Source organism: Felis catus, chromosome D4 (assembly GCF_018350175.1).
Source record: "Felis catus isolate Fca126 chromosome D4, F.catus_Fca126_mat1.0, whole genome shotgun sequence".
Classification (NCBI taxonomy): Eukaryota; Metazoa; Chordata; class Mammalia; order Carnivora; family Felidae; genus Felis; species Felis catus.
Window position 1 is genome coordinate 57,885,667 of NC_058380.1, and position 24,597 is coordinate 57,910,263.

General features: G+C 40.8%; 1 protein-coding gene across 8 annotated transcripts in view; it reads right to left on the bottom strand.

The window, feature by feature from the left end:
- Positions 1-19,959, bottom strand: part of GNE (glucosamine (UDP-N-acetyl)-2-epimerase/N-acetylmannosamine kinase) — a 40,702-nt gene extending 20,743 nt beyond the window's left edge. For 3 of the 8 annotated variants that reach the window (XM_045042634.1, XM_019816195.2, XM_045042633.1), the window contains exons 1-4: positions 14,421-14,626; positions 7,870-8,321; positions 6,362-6,514; positions 4,047-4,259 (exon numbers count right to left, since the gene is read on the bottom strand). In XM_045042634.1, the coding sequence (XP_044898569.1) occupies positions 4,047-4,259; positions 6,362-6,514; positions 7,870-8,321; positions 14,421-14,584 (982 nt within the window). In that variant the 5' untranslated portion in view covers positions 14,585-14,626. Of the gene's footprint in view, positions 1-4,046; positions 4,260-6,361; positions 6,515-7,869; positions 8,322-14,420; positions 14,627-17,112; positions 17,154-19,085; positions 19,467-19,486; positions 19,665-19,796 lie in introns of those variants that run through there. The other 5 variants (XM_006939281.4, XM_006939279.5, XM_045042631.1 and 2 more) reach the window with 5 other exon arrangements.
- Between the last annotated feature and the right edge of the window lie 4,638 nt (positions 19,960-24,597).

The following is a 24,597-nucleotide window of genomic DNA, read 5'->3' on the forward strand; positions in this document are numbered from 1 at the left end:
TGGTAGAGAAAGGATACCCCTGAGGTCCCTGAGAAGGCAGGAAGGGTACGGATCTAGAACACGGGTAGAAGGCTGAGCAATGGGCAGGAAAGAGATGCCAACCCTTCCAATGTAAAGAGGTATGGAGGAAAGGATGGATGGACATGTGTTTATAGAAGTGTGGTGACAAATGACAAAGTACAAGACTGCCTTTGACTAAAGACCCGATGCCAGATCCAGTGTTCAATTCTTTTTTCACAATGTCCTTGAACTCTGAGCAGCGTTCAACACCATCTCCTGGAAACATTTTCTATTCTGGGCTTTAATGCTATCACACTCCTGGGTTTCCTCTGGACTCACTGGCAACTCCTTTTCAGTCTTCCCACTGGTCCCCTCCTCCTCACCAGAACTCTAAATGCTGACTAGCTTCGGCAGTTGGTTGTGGATTCCATTCTCTTCCCTATTTACGTGTTACCCTGGTTAATCTCCTATAATCCCTTCATTTTATTTAAAAAAAATTTTTTTAACATTTATTTTTGAGACAGAGAGAGACAGAGCATGAACGGGGAAGGGTCAGAGAGAGGGAGACACAGAAACTGAAACAGGCTCCAGGCTCTGAGCTGCCAGCACAGAGCCCGATGCGGGGCTCAAACTCACAGCCCTCATGGACCACGAGATCATGACCTGAGCTGAAGTCGGCCGCTTAACCGACTGAGCCACCCAGGCGCCCCAATCCCTTCATTTTAAATGACATCTCGGGGCGCCTGGGTGGCGCAGTCGGTTAAGCGGCCGACTTCAGCCAGGTCATGATCTCGCGGTCTGGGAGTTCGAGCCCCGCGTCAGGCTCTGGGCTGATGGCTCAGAGCCTGGAGCCTGTTTCCGATTCTGTGTCTCCCTCTCTCTCTCTGCCCCTCCCCCGTTCATGCTCTGTCTCTCTCTGTCCCAAAAATAAAAATAAAAACGTTGGAAAAAAAAATTAAAAAAAAAAAAGACATCTCTGGCAGGGTGCACCATTATCTCCATATCCTTTGTCTGTACTAGCATCAGAATTTTTAGCCAGGCATCTGATAATCCAGCTCAAGACTATATTCTTTACCTTCCCCTACTGCTAGCTGTGACCCTGTGACTATGTTCTGACAGGATACATGAAGAAATATTTGAAATTTACAGGTTGTGCTTTTAAAAGAAGGACATCTTCCCTCCTCTTCCTTCCCAATGACTAAAATGTGGACTTGATAGCAAGATTAGCATCCCTCAAGCAGACAGATGGAAGCTAAATTTCTGATAACCATGGAGTTATACCAATGAGAAACAAAGAAAATCCCACTTAGGCACTATTATCTTGGTTCTCTCTGTTACAGCAGATGAACTAATATCCTAACTAAACATCCACATGCCAATCACTCTAAAACTTCTATCTCCAACTCTGACTCTCCCTGGAACTATCTAGCTGCTTGTCTGCCATGTCCACTTTGATATCTAATAGGCATCTCGAACTTAACACAGCTATTGGAGAACTCTTAATTGCACCCCTCCCAAATGTGTTCCTCCCACGATGTCCCTATGTCAGCAAAGAGTGCCCCCACTGCTCAATCCAAAAATCTGCAAGTTTCTTCCTTTCACTGCTCACATCCAAGCAGCAGCAAGTCCTATAACAATCCCCAAATCTAACTTTTGTCCATTTCTGTTATTATCATGTACTCTAAGCCACTATCAACTCTCATATCAACTGAAATAACCTCTCACGTAGTCTACTTGCTTCCACTCCTGTCCCACCACATTCCACTCTCATAGAGCAGCAGAGTGGTTTTTCCAAAATGCAAGTCACATCGTGTCATCCTCCCATAAATGGCTTTCCATGATACTTGGGAAAAACCCCAGATTTTTTACCCTGGCTTACAAAGGTCTGCCTCCTTCTCTGACATCATCTTGTATCGCTCTTCCTCCCACCCAGTACCCTCCTGCTACACTGGCCTTTTGCTGCTCAAATACATCAAGCTTGTTCCTGTCTTAGGGTCTTCTCACTGACTGTTCCCTCTGCTTCTCTCTGATCCTCACACAGCAGATTCACTGTTACTCAGATCTCAGCTGAAGTGTCATCTCCTCAACGAGGCCTTCCCTGATGCAGTCTAATGTAGCCCGGCACATCACCTGCAGGTTACACCCTGCACACCACACATAAATTCTGACAGTCTTCTTTTTTTTTTTTCTTTTTTGTCTATCATCTATCTCCCCTCCCACTAAAATGAAATTCCACGAGAGCTCAGCCCTTGTTAGTCTGGTTTACTGACAAATCCCAGTGCCTACACATACTAGGTGTTTATTAAATATTTTCTTAATGAATGGAGTCAAAAGAATTTCCATTCAGTGGTTTGTATTTTCTCTGTGAAGTGGGGAGCAAGGTAATATGTTAAGAATGAAAGGGGATATCAAACTCAATACCCAAAAAACAAATAATCCAGTGAAGAAATGGGCAAAAGACATGAATAGACACTTCTCCAAAGAAGACAACCAGATGGCCAACCGACACATGAAAAAATGCTCCACATCACTCATCATCAGTGAAATACAAATCAAAGCCACACTGAGATACCATCTCATCACACCTGTCAGAAGGGCTAACATTAACAACTCAGGCAACAACAGATGTTGGCAAGGATGTGGAGAAAGAGGATCTCTTTTGCACTGCTGGTGGGAATGCAAACTGGTGCAGCCACTCTGGAAAACAGTATGGAGGTTCCTCAGAAAATTAAAAACAGAAATACCTAACGACCCAACAATGGCACTACTAGGTATTTATCCAAGGGATACAGGTGTGCTGTTTCAAGGGGACATATGCACCCCAACGTTTATACCAGCACTATCAACAATAGCCAAAGTATGGAAAGAGCCCAAATGTCCATCGATGGATGAATGGATAAAGAAGATGTGGTGTATATACACAATGGAGTATTACTCAGCAAGCAAAAAGAATGAAATCTTGCCATTTGCAACTACATGGATGGAACTAGAAGGTATTATGCTAAGTGAAATTAGTCAGAGAAAGACAAATACCATATGACCCATATGAGGACTTTAAGACACAGAACAGATGAACACAAGGGAAGCAAAAATAATATAAAAACAGGGAGAGGGACAAAATATAAGAGACTCTTAAATATAGAGAACAGAGAGTTACTGGAGGGGTTGTGGGGGGGGGGGATGGGCTAAATGGGTAAGGGGCATAAAGGAATCTGCCCCTGAAATCATTGTTGCACTATATGCTAACTTGGATGTAAATTAAAAACAAATAATAATAACGTAAGGGAAAGAAGACCTAAAGACAACAGAAAATTAGGGTAGCAATTACAAATAGAGAAAAAGCAGAGCTGAAACTAACCTCCTTGATTCTAGTCTTGTTCTTTTTTCACAAAGTCCATACATTTTTCCATTAGCTACAGAAATATATTTCCATGTATAGTATTAGAATTTAGACTACTATTAAAAACAAGATCTAACTCAATTAGCAAATTAATAATAAAATTTCTTTATCCTTCAGTTATTAAGGGAGCATCTTAGAGTTTTCATGCTCTAAACTACTCACTAAAAGTACTCTACTGTACCCAAAAATGAGACTAGCATTCATATACTCATAATACATTCAACCATTCTAACTTACCCACAGCCATCAAAGACCATAATCAGCTAAGAAACGCTTAGCTCTGATATTACAAAGACAATAAAAAAAAAGTAGAGCCCTAAAAAATTTTGGTAATCACTTTGTGCTATTTATAGATTTTAGGCTACAACTGGTCATTAACCTCATTCACTCACTGATTCATAAAAATGTATGCCAGCACTGCCTTGTAATAATTCATATACAGAATTTTAAAGATGTTACAAATGTATGAGGGGGAGCCAATACTGAATGTCTCTTCTCTCACCTTCTCCTAGCTACTGCCTACCAAGGGAGGCCAAGTTACTAATCTGATTGGTTAGACAGCAGGGCAATGACCACACTGTGCTTGCCAGAGCCACTGCTTTCATATATATCTCTAGATAGCTGAGACATGGACAAAGGTAAATACCTGTTTCTCTTCCAATCTGACGTGTTCCAAGATTAATCACAGGTGTTCCAAAAGCTCCAACCTCTCGTACTCCACAGCTGCTGTTCCCAATCATACAACCAGCATGGGCAACCAGCTGTATAAACTGGTCAAATGGGACGTGTTTAACTGCACGGAAGTTGGGATGATGCTCAATGCCCTTCTTCCGCATCACTCGAACCATCTCTTTGCTCCCTGTGAAAACGAAAATCAACTGTTAAATGGTTTATGAGATTAAAAAAACCATTTTCACTGGCAAGTATAGCCCCACTTAAGGAAATTGTTCTATGCAGATGCACAATGGTTATTAGGGAGATAATAATTTTAATTACTGATCTTTCCAGGAATGATGAATATTTAAAATGTCTGGTCAGCTCTCTGCTTCAACTCATCTAGGAACATTAAACAGCATTCATCAAAGTAAATACCTCTTACTAATGCCCCAATAAAAGCCTTTACATTAAACAACAACTAAGAAGCAAGACCGGCCAACAGTCTCTCTCTCTTAAGCTGGGAGTTCCTAAATTGAAAGGTCTCGGGCTCCACACACTAAGCTGATTAGAGAGCCTCTGCCTTAGCTATGCTCATATTTACCCTAACAACTGCTCAACTGGATAGCATCCCTGATTACATGGACTAAACTCCAACAAAATGCATGTAGAACCTGATATTGTGGCTGGTATTTTATATTAAATGCAGGATTATTTAAAATGGTACAGGTGTATGAAGGGGGAGGCAATAATTAATGCCTCTCTGCTTGCCTCTTTACTCACCCTTTCCTAACCAGCATCTAACAAGGGAGATAAGGTTGCTAATCTTATTACTTAGACAAGACCGTGAGCACCAAACTGTGTTAGCACACCATATTTCATGGTGGGCGGAGCCATTGACGTAACAGAAGTTGGGCACACATGTGCTTTCTCTCTTTTTAACTTTCTCTATGTGGCAAGGTAGGTGACAGACTCAAGGTTTAATCCCTACTGCAGACCTGGCCACCCCTCTCTATATCCAGTTCTGCCAGAGCACGTCAGTCATCAACTATAATTATTGTAGTATTTAGTACGCCAGAAGGTAGTACTATTCTGAGATTCAGATTTAGGCTCACTGAAGGCTTTCTCTGGCCTTAAGCCTAAACCACAGACACTACTTCTATTCTCCTCCATTGGGGAATTGGGCACTAAGCCTCATAATGATAAATGGATGCCGTGATTCTTACTTCCCTAAACTTCCTTGTGTTAATTTTATCAAAAGCCCCGCGAGGAGGAGAGGGGCATGTAGCAGACATGATTTGGGCATTCCTGGGACCTTTATTTTCACTGGGGAAAAATATCTCTAATTCTAAAGTGTGTACAATCAGGAAAGTATATTATAAACAGAGTATCGCGGACAATGAATATTGAATCAGAGATATATAATTACATTACCAAATATTTATAGAAAATTTAAAGGGTTAGAAGAATCAATATTAACATTTTTGAAATACTAATATGTTACCTGGATGAAACCTGGGTTGGGAGTTCTTCTTTTTTCCAACTAACATCCTACTTTGTTTCCCCTAATAGAAAAGATTATTCAAGAGACACTAAGAAGGATACTTTCAGAGTAAGATGCTGACATCTTGGTACTGCAGAGAAGGGTCCTGCCTCCTTTACCAAAAAATGCCTAAAAGCTCAGCAACGAGTGGTGTCAGCTAAACCAGTACTTGAAAATTCTGTAGCACCAGGCCCTGCTCTGCATTTCTCACTTATAGCTCACATTCCCATTAACATGCCTAAGGTCTCACTAGCACCAAAGGCTACAGTACCATCCACCAGTAGGTGATCAACCAGGTCAGGCTTAAGGACAAACTGGTTGGGGACTCCGGATCTAAACTGCCTGTGCTCAAGATTAAGGTATAGCTAATATAAATAAGAGAACAAGAAATAACAGTAAGGGCTATTTTATTGCACTCACTCGGATCATTACTTTCCTAGAGATACCCTTTCACTTTCTAAGGTTTGTCTTTTAGCTATTGCATTTTCTCATTGGTGGAAACTGGGGGACAGAGACTAAACTTGGAACTACAGTGGAGATTAGAGAAAACTTTAAGTATTTCTTTCTTTCCTACCCAGTTTCTATCAGACTTGGCAAAAACATCACAAACTTCAATCTACTACAAAATTGGTGACCCCCTAAAAACTGGAATGCATTTCAGAATACAGTGGCCTTCAATGATAAGATAGGAGGGGCAGTCAAAAGGGGACATAATAGAAACATAAAATCAGAAAAGGAGGTGGCATAATTTCATTTCCAATTACCTGCATCAATGTTTGGAAACAGAACTAGGGTCCGCTTGTTAAATGAGATAAGCGCATCCAATGTTAATTCAAACATTTTTATGGAATGCTTAATGTCAGTGGTCACAGGGTGCTGTAGCGCAACAATGTAATCTTTAGATTTTACATCATCACCTGTTTAAAGAAAATCAAACCACGTTGCCTCATTAGTTAAGAATCTTAAAGAGGAAGAAGCAAATTCTAAAACGTAAGACCCCAAAGTCTGTGTTTTCAAAAGTTCTAAGGAAAAAACAGTTTGTCACATTCCAGGTAGAGTATCTGGACATAGGATCAAACACTAAGAACTTGGAGCACCCGGGTGGCTCAGTCGGTTAAGCATCCAACTCTTGATTTTGGCTCAAGTCATGATCTCACAGTCCTGAGATCAAGTTCCAAGCTGGGCTTGGCAATGGATGTGGACCTTAAGATTCTCTCTCCCTCTCTGCCCCTCCCTGTGCACTCTCTCTCAAAAAAATAAAAATAAAAAAATAAATAAAAAAGAATTTAGAGCACCAAGTCCAAGAATCCAGCAAATTTTATAAAGGTGCTTGCTACCATAAACAAAATATCTAACTTTAAGTAGCTGTCACTAGAACCCATTGTTTTAAAACCCAAAATAGTTCAGGGGCACCTGGGTGGCTCAGCTGGTTAAGCATCTGACCCTTGATTTCAACTCAGGTCATGAGATCAAGCCCCAAGTCAGGCTCTGCACTGACAGCATGGAGCATGCTTGGGATTCTCTCTCTCCTCGCTTCTCTCTGCCCCTCTCCTGCTCACATGCACACTCTTGCACTCTCTCTCTCTCTCTCTCTCTCTCTCTCAAAATAAACTTTAAAGTAAATAAATAGGGACACCTGAGTGGCTCAGTCAGTTGGGCATCCAACTCTTAGTTTCAGTTCAGGTCATGATCTCAGTCTGTGGGATCAAGCCCCACACTGGGCTCTGCACTAACAGCATGGAGCCTGCATGGGATTTTTTCTCTCCGTCTCTCTCTGCCCCTCCCCTGCTTCTGCTCTAAATAAACATTAAAAAATAATATAAAAATAAATAAATTAAATAAAATCCAAAATATTTCAAAGCATTAGAAAAATGTAAATCTTCTCCGTTTCTAGCAAATTACCAGCAGTTTAATGAATCGATGAAACTCAAGATTACTTTAAGGTGTAGCTAAACATGATCTCAGGGTTCATGAGTTCGAGCCCCACATCAGGCTCTGTGCTGACAGAACGGAGCCTGCTTGGGATTCTCTCTCTCCCTCTCTCTCTGCCCCTTCCCTGCTCACACATGGGTGTGCACTCTCTCTCAAAATAAAAATAAAAACTTGAGAAGTCTCAGAGAGGTGAAGTCATGCCATAAGGTAAGATCTATGAACTAAAACTTTAGCCTTCCGATTTCTAATGGAATATTCTACCTACAATGGTTTCTCAAAGAACTGAAACATACCCAACACCGACAAAAACAACCATCAGAGTGAATAGTTTGATACGTACCTAACCACATCCGAATGATGCTCATGTAGTCTTTGTTCTTGGCAGAGAGAAGTTTGTCATAGGAAGGGCAGCCTGCCAGAAGGATGCGATCATGGTCCTCACACATGGATATCAGGTGCTGCTCTGCACTTCGGGTGCAACACACATGATAATGAGCCAGTTTTGTTATGGCATGTCTGATAGAATCGTCAATGGTCCCACTGACTTCTCCCCCTTCAATATGAAGGATTCGGATATTCATCAAGGCAGCAGAAGTAGCCAGAGCCAGGGCATCAAATCTGTCTCCATGAACAATCATGATATCAGGCTTCAAACGATTAAGGACATCTGGTAGCTTCACTAGGGCCAGGCCTACTGACTCCACCATGGCTGCCTCATCTTCCCCCCTAACAATCGTGTGTAGCCTGGTGTTAATGTCAAAGTCATCTTGTTCAATCATGCGATATGTGTTCCTAAAGCAGGAGAGAAATAAAGATATGAGAGCATGTTCTTCAACATAGGACCATAAAAACATATGAAAAACCAATCTAAGAGCAACCCTGAAGGGAGAAATATTTTATAAAATGCACTTGTTAAAATAGACAAACTGAGGTGTAACTTACACACAAAAATTAAAAAGCATAGATCATTAATGTACAGATCCCTTGATTATCTTACATAAATACCCCTATAGCTACTACCCAGATCAAGATATAACATATCCAGCACCCTCACTAGTGTCTCACTAGTGTCTCACTAGTGTCTCACTAGTGTCCTGGCCAATACCTGGGCACTCAGGGTATTGGGGGAGAATTTTTTTATTAAAATAGAAACCAAAGTTTTTGGTGGTTGACTTTTCCTCTTTTTATAAGTTTTTTTTAAAAACAATACACTACCTAATTTTAAAAAAATGTTACTTATAAAAGAAAAGCTCATTTTTTATTAAAAAAAAATAGGCAATCAGGATCCCTGACATGTCACTATACTATAAATTTCTGAATGATGGAAATTCTCTTCTGAATTTGTACTGTACCATTAGTGCAGCATAATTCTGAATGGGGTGTAAATGTAGGTTTTACAGCATTAAATTGGCTATAAAATGTAATTTCATGTCTGTTTCATGCTTTAGTAACAATAGCAATTCTCAGTGCCTCAAAGTTTCCTGTCTGTTATGGCTGATTTAAAAAAATATGGTTTTTAATAAACATATAATAATGTAATTCTGTATAATTTTTCAAAATCTGTATTTTTAAATTGGAAAATATAGAAAATTATCCTCCCTAAACCTACCACTCAGCAATATCAGTGTAATCATTTTTATTTCTTTTTTCTTGCCATTTTATGCATGATAACATGGGGAGAACACACACAATTTTATAATCTATTTAATCCATTTCATACAATACTTTCTCTGATCATGAAAGATTCTTTACATACATCATTTTACATCATGTGCATGTGCTAATAGTCATTTTACAGATTCCTTGGAATTTTCCTACACAAACCATCATGTTGTCTCTAACAACAGTCTTTACCAGATTGAGTAATTTCCCTTCTATTCAAAGTCTGTTAAGAGCTTTTATCATAACTGATTTAATTTTGTCAAATGCTTTTTTGACCTCTCTTGAGATGATCAGGTATTTCCCCTTTATTCTGTTAATATGTGAATAACACTGATTTTCAAATGTTCTATCAGTCTTGATTTCCTGAGATACACCTACTTGGTTATGATGTATTAGCTGTTTTTTATATTGCTGAATGTGATTTGTTAATATCTTGTTTAAAAATTTCATGTCTATGGGGGCACCTGGGTGGCTCAGTCGGTTGAGCATCTGACTCTTGACTTTGGCTGAGGTCATGAATCATAGGGTGACAGGATCGAGCCCTGCATTGGGCTCCGTGCTGATCATTTAAGGTCTTCCCTCTCTTTCTCTCCGCGACCCCCACCCACATGCTCTCTAAAATTAAAAAAAAAAAAAAATTATATCTATGTTCATAAGGGATACTGGTGTAATTTTTTTTTCTTACAATGTCTCTGTCAGGTTTTATTATCAAGATTATGCAGATTTTATAAAACAATCTGGGAAAGTTCCCCTCTCCTCTATTTTCTAAAAGAGTTTATGTAGGATTGGTGTTATTCCCAGGGCGCCTGGGTAACTCAGTTAAGTATCTGACTCTTGATTTTGGCTCAAGTCATGATCTCACGGTTTGTGAGTCTGAACCTTGTATCGGGCTCTGCACTGACAGCATATCATCTGCATAAGATTCTTCTCCCTCTCTCTGCCCCCTCCCTCACTTGTGCATGCTCTCTCTCTCTCTCTGAAAAATAAACTTAAAAAATTTTTTTTAATATAGAAGAATTTTGGTGTTATTTCCAAACAAAGGGGGAAAAAGAGAAAAAGACAAACCAAGAAACAGACTCTTAACTGTAGAGGACAAACTGATGGTTACGGCGGTGGGGGGGGGGGGGGCAGGAATACATGAAATAGGTGATGGTGATTAAAGAGTATACTTATCATGACGAGTACTGGGTAATGCATACAATCATGATATTATATACCTGAAACTAATATAACACTGTATGTTAACTATACTGGAATTAAAATTAAAAACTAAAAAGACTGGTGTTATTTCTTGCTTAAATGTTTGATAGATTTCATAAGTGACCCCATCTCTGTAGGAAATTATTTTCATAGGAAGTGTTTAATAATGAACTCAATTTCTTTGATACAGGACTATTGTGATTTTTCTATTTCTTCTGTGTCAGTTTGGTAAGCAGTGTTTTTTTTCAAAGACTTTGTCCATTTTATATACACTGATTGCCAACTTTATTGGCCTAATATTTTTTTATTCTTTTAATGGCTAGAAGATCAGTAGTGATATCCTCTTTCTCATCTTAAATTGGTAATCTCTGTGTTCTCTTTTTCTTATGCTCTGCTAGGAATTTGTCAACTTAATATTTTTAAATATAATTCTTTTATTGCTTAACCTACTTCTGTTTCATTGAATTCCACTCTTCATTCTTTTCTCCCTTCTACTTACTTAGGTGTCTTCTCATCTTTTTCTCATTTAAGAAAGTGAAAATAGACCATTAACTCGAAACTTCTCCTTTGTTACCTAAGTATTTAAAGCTATAAATTTCCTCCAAGCACTCCTTCATCTGTACCCACAAATTTTGATATACTGTAATATTATTCAGTTCAGAAGATTTTCCAATTTCCCTTAAAACTTACTTGGTCCACAGGCTTAGAACTCAACAGTAAGAACGGGGTGCCTGCGTGGTTCAGCTGGTTAAGCATCTGACTTTGGCTCAGGTCATGATCTCACAGTTTGTGAGTTTGGCCTTGCATCAGGCTCTCTGCCCTCAGCTTGGAACCCACTTCGGATCCTCTGTCTCCCTTTCTGCCCCTCCCTCACTTGCTGTCATGCTCTCTCGCTCTCTCTCTCTCTCTCAAAAATGAATAAACATAGGGGCGCCTGGGTGGCTCAGTCGGTTAAGCGGCCGACTTCGGCTCAGGTCATGATCTTGCAGTCCGTGAGTTCGAGCCCCACGTCGGGCTCTGTGCTGACAACCTGGAGCCTGTTTCAGATTGTGTCTCCTTCTCTCTGACCCTCCCCTGTTCATGCTCTGTGTCTCCCTGTCTCAAAAATAAATAAAACTTAAAAAAAAATTTTTTTAAACGAACATTAATAAAAAAATAAAAAAAAAAAAGAAGAACTCAGCAGTAAGAGAAAACAACCTCATTTTTTTAATTTGAGAGAGAGTGTGCATGAGCAGTGGAGAAAGGCAGAGGGAGAGAGAGAATCCTAAGCAGGCTCCACACTCAGCCAGAGCCTGACACAGGGCTCAATCCCACGATCCGGGGATCATGGCCTGAACCAAAATCAAGAGTTGGATGCTCAACCAACTGAGCCACTCTGGTGCCCCAAAACAACCTGATTTAAAAATGAGCTAAAGACCTTAACAGACACCTCATCACAGATGATACAAAATTGGCAAATAAGCATATGCAAAGCTGCTCCCCATCATAGAACACAGAAATGCAAATTAAAACGAGATACTGCTACAAACCTATTAGAATGGCCAAAATCAGAACACTGACAACACCAAATGCTGACAAGGAAGTGGAACAACAGGTACACTCACCCACTGATGGTGGGAAAACAAAATGATACAGCCACTTTGGATGACAGCTCAGTAGTTTCCTACAAAACTAAACATATTCTTACCACACAATCCAGCAATCATGCTCCTTGGTATTTCCCAAAGGAGCTGAAAACTTATGTCCACACAAAAATCTGCAAAACGGATATTTACAGCAGCTTTATTCATAAATGCCTCAACTTGGAAGTAACTAAGATGCCCTTCAGTAGGTGAATCAATCAATAAACTATGGTACATCCAGATAATGGAATATTATTCAGTGCTAAAAAGAAAGGAATATCAAACCATGAAAATGCATGGAGACTTAAATGCATATTACTAAGTGAAAGAAACCAATCTGAAATGACTGTGTACTTTATGATTCCAACTATGACATTGTGGAAAAGGCAAATCTATGGAGATGGTAAAAGGAACAGTGGTTAAAGAACAGATTTTTAGGGCAGTGAAAGGAAACGACTCTGATACTATAATGGTAGATGTGTGTCATTATACATTTGCCCAAACATATAGGATTTAAACCACCACGGTGAGCCCTAATGTAAACTATGGACTTCCGATAATAATGAAGTACCAATTTAAGTTCAACTGTAACAAATGTACCACTAGGGATGGAGAGCTGATGTTGAAAATGAGAAAGGCTATGCATGTGTGGAGGCAGACCCCTCTGCTCAATTTTGCTGTAGACCCAAAACTGCTCTAAAGTTTAAAAAAATTTTTTATTACCAACTCCTAGGAAATGAATGAACAAATGAATTTCTAAGTAGTCTGTTGTTACTTATTTGATTTTCTTTTTCACCCAATTCTTAGGAGTATAAAAATACTATGTTTTTAAAAAATGTTTATTTATTTGACAGAGAGAGAACACACACGTGGGTACAAGCAAGAGAGGCAGAGAGATGGGGGGGGGGGGGGCGAGGGGGTGGGTAGAGAGAGAGAATCCCAAGCAGGCTCCATGCTGTCAGCAAAGAGCCCCATGCAGGGCTCAAACCCGTGAACCATGGGATCATGACCTGAGCCGAAATCAAGAGTCAAATACTTAACCAACTGAGCCACCCAGACACCCCTAAAAATGCTGTTTTTAAAAAAAGTACCCAGGTAGTTGAAATAGAAGGTAGCTTATTTTTCTGTTGTTTTAATGTCTTTTAATATAATACATTCGAATGGTTTAAAATTTAAGATACAAAAGGTTCTACAGGGAAAAGGCTACCTTCTCACTTTTGTTTCCCAGTCATCCAGTTCCTCTCCCAGAAACTTATGTCAGTGTACTTCATACAACATTTCCATTAAGTACCAGTCAAGTTTCCTATCTATCAGTCTCACCAAACAAATACTGCCTTTCTAACCTTATAGTGGCTGGCAGATAAGAAACCTAGCACAAGTTCCTTCACAGCCTCTCTTCCACTAGTCTTCCTGTCAAATTCTTCTCACAGAAGTAAAAGAACCACTTAGACTTTCATCTTAGGCTCTGGCTAAAATTTCTCTTCTACTTTGCTCTATGTACATACGAAAACCCAGTGGATTTTCTTAGATAGCCAGAATTCATTTGACATGTTTAAAACCTATGAATTTTTGAGCTAGCCATAAGTTTCTTCTCTACTTTATGTATTTACCTAGAGCGGACTGGTTTTGAGAGACAGGTTTTTGTTTGCTTTTGCTGTTGTTGTCTTGCTTTTAAAGAATAGTCTGAAAAAGGCAATTGTACTTTAACACAAGGTTCTCTCACATGTAATAGTGTATTATTGATATCTTTGGAAACTGCATTAATATTTTTATGCCACAAGAGTGCACTAAATGCCACTTTATTACACAGAACACAATGAATGTTTATCTCTGGTTTAGACATTCTATTCCAAGATTTCCCAACTGTCATTTTTTCAAATTTAGACTGTGATCAATAATAAACCTAATATCACCAAAATAAATACCAATGGTAATGTAACATTCTACCTTATGTTGTAGATCAATTAGATTTTTAAAATCTTATTCCATATCTACTACTTGGGATGCTGTCAATCTATACATGAGTTTTAACAAAGTACCATTACAAGTCACAAAATACATTACAGGTAGTTACATTATTGTAGTCACACAATATAGATTTATAAGTAGCATTTCTCCTGAATGTAACAATAAAAATATTTATGGCTTTCATTTATCAAGCACCTATTAAGCAGCAACACTGTGATGGACGCTTTACAGCACAATCTCCGTTCTCCACAGTAACGTGCAACATACGTTTTCATTCCATTTTATAACTGAGGAACCTGAAGATGCAACTTCTCCAAGCCATATAAAAACTAAATGGCACAACTGGGATTTGAAGCTAGGTCCACATGAGGCCAAGAGCCAAGCTCTCTGCACACCTTGTTGCAATTAAGAATATCATAAGAAAATGCTTTCATCTTACCCATAATCATCTATCAGGTGAGAGCCAAGTACCACCACATCAAGTTCAAAGAACTCAGGTTCCATTTTAATGCCAAACATGATCGGGGCAAGTTTCGAATAATCAGCACGGTTGCAAGTCGCAACACAAACCCGAAGCTTTCGGTTATTCCCATTCTTCTCCATGACTTGTTTCTTTTGCTTTGAGAGATTCTTAAAATAGAGTTCCTAAAGTTGCAAAAACAAATTATTTATAACCAGAATGAAGGTCCTAGATATAAACACAGAATCCTGCAGTTCTAATAAGCCTTTAACCAACATTTAACACAGTGCTTCTTAACCTTTTTTCCACCCCCACTCCTGTGTGACACACCCACTGGTACACCCAGAGCTAAGAAATTCCAGCTGACTAATTCCACCTCTTTCTGTGACACTTAAGAAAACACACTGGAATGCCATTAAGAAACAGTGATAGAAATCAACTCCTCTTTAAAGGGCAAGCAACCATCAGCTCTTAATTAGTTAGAAACTACTTTCGATGTCTCACAACTGATCCCAACATACCGGTCTACTACAAAACTGTGACTGAGAATAACTGATCTAGTTCAACTCTCTCTTTTACAAAAAGGGAAACACAGGTCTTGAAAGAGGAAATTAACTCAAGGTTCAAGATGACATTTTATAAGGGATAAGATCTATTCACCCTCACACTAAATACCCACTATATACAAAGCACTGTGATTCGTGCTGAGGAAGAGAACGGTAAAATAAAAACCCCTACCTTCAAAGCCTCATTAGCACCTACAGCCAGTGCCTACAAACTTGACAACTCCAAATGCCTACGAGACATCTCTTGTCTTATACACACACCTTCAAGTCAGTAGCCCAACCCAAACTTACTTTTTTTCCCCTCATTTCTGTTCCTCCTTCCTTGTTATGTAAGTCAGTTATGAACTTCCATTCATCCAAATGCTCTGACATCCTTGTCTTCTCTGTTCCTTACTTTGTACCTCCCAAGCCCTGTCAATTCCGCCTCCTCAACAGCTTTCAAATCTAGCTCCTCCTCTTCCTCCCCACCAGGACATCTCCTAGCCCAACCTCTCATTTTAGGTTTGAACTACTGTTAAGAGCTGCCACAGGAATTTGCCTGTTGCCAGTCTTTGCCTGCCTCGCACAGGCTTTCAGAGTGATCGGTCCAAAGTTTGTAAATCTGATTACCATGATCGACAGAATACATAACCTATGGATGAAGTACGAATTGCTGATCTGGGCCTAGCCCATCTTTCCAACCACTTCTCCTCGACCTACAATTACCTGTACTCGGTGCCAAAGCCATACCAAAGTGCCTGCGATTCAACCAGTGAGTCTTCAAATCTCTGTGCCTTTCTAGATAGAAGTACCTCTACCTAAAACTTCCTTTTCCCCTTGCCCAGCCTCCTCCCCATTCTTCAAAACCCGGTCTCAGGGTTGCCTCTTCCTGAAAACCCTGACATAAACTTTGGTCCCTCTCCACCTCACCCCTTTTAGTTGCTATCTTCCTCTGAGCAGTATGGCCTTACCATACACATACATACTTTTGTTCAACTCCTCTGCCCTCCTGCCATCTGCACCCTTCATTCAAAAGTAAAAATTGGTGGCAAGGGATAAGAGATGTTTTATGGAGCATTTTAAACTTCTCTATATCAATGTAAAATTCCACCTCACGGATGCAACACTTTTGCTTCAGGAAGTGTGTCAATATTTAGAACTTGCAATCAGTAATACAGAGAAGCTTGAGTAAAGGTGCCAGTAAAAGGGGAGCTGCCTTTTAGACCAGGATACCCTAAAACCCGCTGGAAATCTCATCAGTGGCCATCCCACCTCTGTTTGGGCTAGAACTTCTGTGAGCACACGAACTGCCCCATCATTAGGCCCATTCTGAACTTCACAATCTCTGGTAAAAGCTAATGTCACCCAACAGAAATCATTTATAAAATAATGAAATAAGCATCTGTCAAGACAGTTGTATTCATAAGCTCTAAGCACTACCAATATCGTTAAAGGCAAAAATATTTTTCCAAAAATGGTTATTTTAAATGTTCTTGTGCATTATCCCTCTTTCACTGATGATTAAATTTGAGTTGAATAACTTGTTGGTGATATTCAACTTGCTGGGTGGGGCAAAGCAAATCTTTCATGGTTGGTTAATTTGTTTTCATTTTAGAAGAACAGTAAACTCCATTTTGCAATACTAAAATACTTAGTATTTACCAAGTAAGTCAAAGGTTATTCTAACAAAACTGAGAGTAACCTAGCTAAATAAACCAACAATGAAAAAGGCAAAAATGTTATTAAGGCCAAAGCTTTAAGGAAAGGAAGTTAAATCTTAAAAATATGGTAAAATGGCTTAAGGGGAGAAGTTTTATATATATACATATATATGTGTGTGTATATATATATATATATATATATATAATTTTAACTTATTTTTTGATTAGGTAATACATTTGCATGGTTTAAAACTGAGAAGTCACAAGAGGCTACATAGCAAAAATTCTTCTCATCTGTGTTCCCCAGCCATGTAGTTCTTCTCACTGGATGCTATGAGTTACTATATTCTTATCTATACTTCTATAAGTAAACTATATGCATATATAAATACAGATGTATTTGCTTACAAATACATACAGCACATATTATGCAACTGGTAACATTCTACAAACTGATATTCATACCTTGCTTTTTAAAATGCTTTTAATTTGGGGGCATCTGAGTGGCTCAGTCGGTTGAGCATCCCACTTCAGCTCAGGTCATGATCTCATGGTCCGTGAGTTCGAGCCCCGCGTCGGGCTCTGTGCTGACAGCTCAGAGCCTGGAGCCTGTTTCAGATTAGTCTCCCTCTCTCTCTGCCCCTCCCCTGCTCATGCTCTGTTTCTCTCTGTCTCAAAAATAAATAAAAACATTTTTTTAATTTAAAAAAATAAAATGCTTTTAATTTTGTTTCTGAATTGAATGGGGAAATTGGAAAACTTAAAAGGCACTGGAAATATTAAACCTAAAGGTGCAAAAAGTTTTAAAAATTGCACCATCAACTCTTCAAATATATGAAGGGTATGAGAACCCCAAAAGTAAAAATAATCAATGTCACATTTATGTGCAGAGAACTGAGAACAGTTGTTATATGAACTTATATGAAGAGAGCTGAGACAGACACAGAGCTGAGAAAGACCTAGTCTCTGATTTTTAGAAACTTAAATCTAATACCTGACACCAGGCCACATAATAGATCTTAACTAGTTCACTTTCCCAAATAGGAGCACCAGAAACAAAATACATTTTTTTTCAGCCCAGTATACATTACATTTATCCTGCATAAGAGGTCATACCCAAAGATACATTTTTATACTGAGAACTGTGACCAGAGTCCCCGTAACCAGTATAGAATGAGTAAATGTGGCAAAATGGACTTAAACTATACCAGCATGATTTAAGTTGCATAAAGTGCGATGTAAAGGAAACAAGATAAAACTCGTTTACACTCTGGAATGCCAGACAGCAATTAAAAAGAATGGACTATGTCTATATTTGTCCACACTTATGAATCTCAGCAACAGAACATTAGAGGACAACAACAAATTCTAAAATCTTAGATACATAAGGTACCATTTTTTTGTAAATGTCTTAATGTATAATGTACTGTTTAAATGTATAAAACATTATATGTTGTTTATTTCTCTACAGGAAAGTTACACACCAACTCAGGAAAGTAGTTATTATCTCTGGAGAGGGAGAGAAGGGAAAGAAAAATGGGGCTGAAAAGGCTTAGGTAACATTTATTTTTTTAAATCATACCACAGGCAGAGATGTGAAACAAACACGGTAACATATTAATATGTGTTAAATCCTGGTGACTGGTAGAGGGTGTCATATTGTCTTCTGTCCTTTTCAGCATACTTGAAATTGTCACTATCAAAACAAGAAATCTTTTTTTTTTTTTTAAGAATCTTTTAAATAGACACTGTGAAGTAGGTATGTTGTCCACATTTCCCTCAAGCCTAAGGCTCAGAAAGTCAGGAGGGGCTGGATATTTACACCCATTTCACCTATTAATTCCAGAACTGTAACTAAAATATAGCTAAATTTCAGAGAAGTATGCTTTCATCTCGAATTCACTGGCAGTCTCTGAGAAACCCAATTCTTAAAGCCCACTTCCTGCATTCTCTCAAGAGTGACCATTTTACATACTAACAAAAGGTGATCAACATGATCAACACTTCCCAGAAAAATATTCCTCTGGACCTCTCAACTGAACTGCTGGAAAAAGACTCACCAGCACTTGGCTCAAGTAGTCACTGAGCAGAGGAAACAGTGACAGTAAGCATCTGCTAAGTACTTCTGAGGTGCTAAGCACTAACTATATTCAGAGCTTTACATTAACCATCTCATCCTGAGAGCCCTCTCACCAATCCCATTTTACAGACGGGGACACTGAGGTACAGACAAAATAATTTACCTGCCCCAAAGTACAGTTTGTTGCCAGAACTAAAAATCAGACCCAGCACGCAGGATATTACACATCGAGTGTTTGCCTAGTGTCTGTTCCTTAACATCCACGGGCCTTCTTCGTGGCAGGTCTTGCCAGGCTCCATAGCAATTAAGAGAACATGACACACCACTCTTCCCTCGGTGCAGCGGGGATGCGACTTACAATTAAGACGGAAGGAGCTATGTAAAAGCGGCCTGAAATTTCTGAAGCCTATTCCCGAGCTGTAGTTTGGTTTGGCCTCTTCCAGAGCTTCTCTAGCTGGGTTAGCCAATTATCTAGACTGCTACACGGCACTCCTCTCTTTCCGAGGAGCCCAGAATACTTGTTCGTGCTCTAACAATTTTACAGGTGTGCTCAAGATTGGAGAGGAAAATAAACGCGCATCAAACTACTACGGAAGCCCAGACTCAGAATGGCAGGGTTGGGCGCCGACCTTCAAACTCATCTTTTAATCCAACCCTTTACACCCCAGGGCAACTTGTCTGTCAAGGAGCTCTCCGCCCTCTTTTGCACACCCCCGTAACAGAACCCTCACTATCTCCCAGGACAGCCCCTTTCCTTACTGGGCAGCGCTGCCCGGGGGATGGAATCATGCCAGGCCTCCGGCTACCCGCCCGGGGCCCGCAATGAAGCGGTCTGCTCCGCGGGCCACAAGACGGAGCCCGTAACAGGAATACGGAGGGGCCCTGGCACGTAGGCCTGCGAAGACCGGGCGAGGCCAGGGTCTGTGCGGGCCTGGGGACGCGGAGAGGTACCGGGCGGCCGCCGGGCTGCGGGGGCCACGAGGCGGGGGCCGGGGGAAGAGGCCGTGGGGGTCCGAAGGATGCTCTCCCCGGCCCGTCTCCCGAGTCCCGGCCGACGCGGGGCTCTCACCACACGCTGGCGCGCAGCTCCCTCGCACGCCGCCGCCGCCCCGCCTCGCGGGCAGAGCCGAACGCAGCACCAGCAAGCGGGCCGGCCCAAGACCGCCCCCGCGCCTTCCGCACGTCGGCCGAGCGCGCGGACGACTCGGGTCTAGATCCCAGCCACGCACTCCCCTGCACGCCCACCCCGAGCGCCGAATCGGCGAACGCGCCCTTACGTAACCTGAGAGCGACCCTGTGATTGGCTGCGCCTTCCCGTGCCCCACCCCCTGGCCAAACGGTCTTTGGAGGGGGCCGGTGCGGGGGCGCCGGGTGCCTTCCGTTGTCGTGGCGGTCGGGGTCTTGCTGGTCTCGCTCTGTTCCCGCCCCGACGCCTTCTCTTGCGCCGCTACGCACGCTCGGGAGCCCGGGTCCTCACCCAGGGTAGTGGTTTTGGCCTTGCACCCAGGGGGAATTAGGCCTTGTATTCCCTCGGGCATTTTATAGGCTGTCACCAAAACAATTCTGCCGTGCAGCCGGTCAGCCACAGAGCCATCTCTTGAGTGAAACCCTTGTCGCTCCAGGACCGTGTCTCCTCGAAGGCTCTGATGGAGTGTTGATGACCCAAACAAGCCACACACCGGCTGATCCTTATAAGACGCTCAGCCTAGGCCTCCTCTTTAGGAAACTTCCCACCAGCCCTGCCCCAGGGACGTCGGTCAGGGAACTTGGCAGCAGCAGAAAAGGTGTCAGGGAAAAGGCTCCCACAGCTCCTAATAAAGACTTTTTAGTGATCTTTTCAAATTGCTAAGGCACCAGTGACAAACGTTGAATGAGTTGGTGTTACAAAACAGTAAAACATTTTTTTTTTTTTACAATCCTTAAGTAATTTACCACAGGTAAAACTATTTAAATAATCTAACAACCCATCCAGAGTTGTTGCTATAAAGCAAATTTCAGGGGCACCTGAGTGGCTCAGCTGGCTAAGTGTTCAGGTCATGATTTCACAGCTCCTGAGCTCAAGCCCCAGCTAGGGCTCTGTGCTGACAGCTTAGAGCCTGGAGCCTGCTTCAGATTCTGTCTCAATCTTTCTCTGCCCCTCCCCTGCTCATTCACTATCTCTTCAAATATAAATAAACACTTAAAAAATTTTTTTTCAAATCTAATCAAACTTTTGCACATCGTGTATTTCAATTCATGATGAAGTTCTAGGGGTGCCTGGGTGGCTCAGTTGGTTAAGCGTCCAATTTCAGCTCAGGTCATGATGTTACAGTTTGGGAGATAGAGCCCCACATTGGGGCTCTGTGCTGACAGCTCAGAGCCTGGAGCTTGCTTTGGATTCTGTGTCTCCCTCTCTGTCTGCCCCTCCCCTGCTTGTGCTCGCGCTTTCTCTCTCTCTCTCTCTCTCTCTCTCTCAAAAATAAACATTAATAATGAAGCTCTAATTTGCAGAGTACTCAATGTACTATCAGTTACCCTGCAACTAGCTTGGAGCTACTAGAAGGTCATATCAGACACAAAAGGAGAGATCTTAAGGGGATTTGTGTAAGGAAGTGCCATCAGATTTCTTTTTAAAATATCACTTGGGCTACTATGGAGAGAATGGATTAGCATTTAAAGAATAGTGGCAGTGTAAAAAAAAAAAATTACTGAAAGGATGCGTAAAAAACTGGTAACACCGACAGGCTGCAAGGGGATGGACTTTTCCAGGGAATACCTATTTATAATATCTTGTGTATTTTGCAATATATATACATATTTCATATTAAAGAGAATACAATTAATTGTAAAAAAAAAAATAATGGTGGCAGTGAAACTCAACTGAAGCAGATGGCTATGAGGTTGAGTTTGGAAGTAGAACTGAAAATTCGGGATTGGCTATGAGGGAATGAGAGAAAAGGAAGGAAAAGAAACAAGGGTGACTTCCAGGTATCTGGCATTAGTAATTGGTTGATGGGTGCCATTTACCAAGATGAGAGAAAAGCTGAGGCAGGAACCAGGTTTGGGGAGTTAAAAGGGAAGCTTTAATTTGGTATATGTTTGAGATGCCTATGAAGTAGCCAGATGAAGCTACTAAGTGAGCAGTAAGATACATGAGTCTGGACACGGATTCACCAGAGGGTGTCTTAGTTTCCTATTGCTGCTATAACAAATCACATCAAACTTAATGACTAAAAACAAATATATTATCTTGACAGTTCTGGAAGTTAGGAGTCTGAAATGGGTTTCACCCAGCTAAAATCAAAGTAGCAATGTTGGTATCATCATAAGAAAAAAATTATAACTATGTTCGGGGATGGATGTTAGCTAGACATTGTGGTGATCACTTCACAGTATATACATATACCAAATGTTTATGGTGTACCCTTGAAACTAATGTAATATATATATAAAATATAATATATATGTCAATTTTTTTTAAAGGTATCCGTGGGGGGTACCTGGTGGCTCAGTCAGTTAAGCAGCTGACTCTTGGTTTTGGCTCAGGTCATGATCTCATAGTTTTGTGAGTTTGAGCCCCACGTCGGGCTCTGTGCTGACGGCACGGAACCTACTTGGGATTTTCTCTCTCTGTGTCTGCGCCCCCCACTCTAGCCCCCAGCTCATGCTGTCTCTGTCTCTCTCAAAAATAAAATAATTAGGAAAAAACAAAAACTTTCAGTGGGTCTACCTTCCCTAGGGAGCAAGTAACAACGTTTCCTGGCCTTTTCCAGCTTCTACATAGGGCTGAATTCCTTGATTTGTGGCCCTCTGACCTCTGCTTTCCTTGTCACATCTCCTTGGATTCTCCTCCTCTTTCACTTAAAAAGACTCTTGTGATTACATTGTGCCCACTTAAATAGTCCAGGATAATCTTCCCATCTCAAAATCCTTTCAACTTTTATTTATTTTTGGGACAGAGAGAGAGAGAGAGAGAGAGCATGAACGGGGGAGGGGCAGAGAGAGAGGGAGACACAGAATCAGAAGCAGGCTCCAGGCTCCGAGCCATCAGCCCAGAGCCTGACGCGGGGCTCGAACTCACGGACCGCGAGATCGTGACCTGGCTGAAGTCGGACGCTTTACCGACTGCGCCACCCAGGCGCCCCTCAAAATCCTTAATCACATCTGCAAAATCTCTTTTGCTGTATTAGGAAACATTCACAAATTCTAGGGATCATGGCTAGATGATCATGGCTGTCTTTGGGAAACTATTATGTTGCCTACCACAAGTGCTATTGAAACTCCCAGGAGATGTTCAAGATGGGCATATTGCTTTTAAAGTTACATGCCAGGGGCACCTGGCTGGCTCAGCTGGTGGAGCATGTGACTCTTGATCTCGGGTTTGTGAGTTCACCCCATGTTGGGTGTAAAGATTACTTAAAAATAAAACATTTTAAAATAAATAAAGTTACACGCCACAGCAGCAAATATCCAGAAAAGAACACTAATTTTTTTCTTTTGAAAGTTACAAAAAATTATTTTTAAAAAACAATGTAAATGTTCAGTTTTTAAAAATCTGGGTGCTTATTACATGGGTGTGTTTAGTTTATTAGAACTCAAACTGTACACTTAAGATATCTGCACTTTTTTCTATGTATAAATACAATATAATTTTTAAATGTTTATTTATTTTGAGAGAGAGAGAGAGAGAGAGCAGGGGAGGGGCAGAGAGAGAAGGAGGCGGAGAATTCCAAGCAGGCTCCGCGCTGTCAGCACAGAGCCCCATGCAGGGCTTGAATGCACAAACCGTGAGATCTTGACCTGAGCTGAAATCAAGAGTCAATGCTTAACTGAGCTACGAAGTACTCCCAAGTACAATGTTTTTTTAAAATACTTAATGCAGGGGCACCTGGGTGGTTCAGTTGGTTAAGTGTCCGACTTCGGCTCAAGTCATGATCTCGTGGTTCATGAGTTCAAGCCCCACCTCAGGCTCTGCACTTACAGCTGAGAGCCTGGAGCCTGCTTCAGAGTCTGTCTCCCTCTCTTTCTGCCCCTACCCTACTCGAAATGTGTGTGTGTGTGTGTGTGTGTGTGTGTGTGTGTGTGTATCTCAAAAATAAATAAACATTAAAAAAAAGATGATAGCTAGGAAAAAATGTAACTAGAAATATAAATACATTTTGTAAAGATAATACAATTTTGAGAATTTGTGCCTTATTAAGCCACTTGTAGATTTTATGTTTGCTTGACCAATATTGAGAACTGTATATTTCCATATACAGTCTAGTAGTTCTGTGTTCATGGAATCATTTCACCTTGAAATGAAAATGAAATGAATGAAATGGCCCTCTTTTTAGAATTTTCCCCTATATTCTCTTAAGATGTAGTTGTAGCAAGGAGCTGTAGGAGCATTTCCCTCTGGCTTTTTGAGATCACATTTCTATAGGTAATATTATAATTCTGGATCTCTGTTACTTTGCTATTTAACAGAGTGAATTAACATATCAAAAATCTTCCCAAGTCATTACATTCTGTATGCTTGGTTTGGCTTCCTTTGGCTTTAATCTGAGGGCTCTACAAGCTATAAAAAAGTACTTTTATGGCTTTATAATACAATAAAATCATATTTTTCTATAGATTACTCCATAAACAGAATAACTTTAAGCATTTATGGCATAATTAGGTTATCAGAGAATCCTAAATCTTTTTTCCTTTGAGATAAAGAGAGTGAGTGACCTTGAGCGGGGTAGGGACAGAGGGAGGGAGGGAGGGAGAGAGAGAGAGAGAGAGAGAGAGAGAGAGAGAGAGAGAGAATCTTAAGCAGGCTCCACACCCAGCATAGATCCCGATAGTGGGGCTGGATCCCACAACCCTGGGATCATGACCTGAGCCCAAGTCAAGAGTCAGAGATG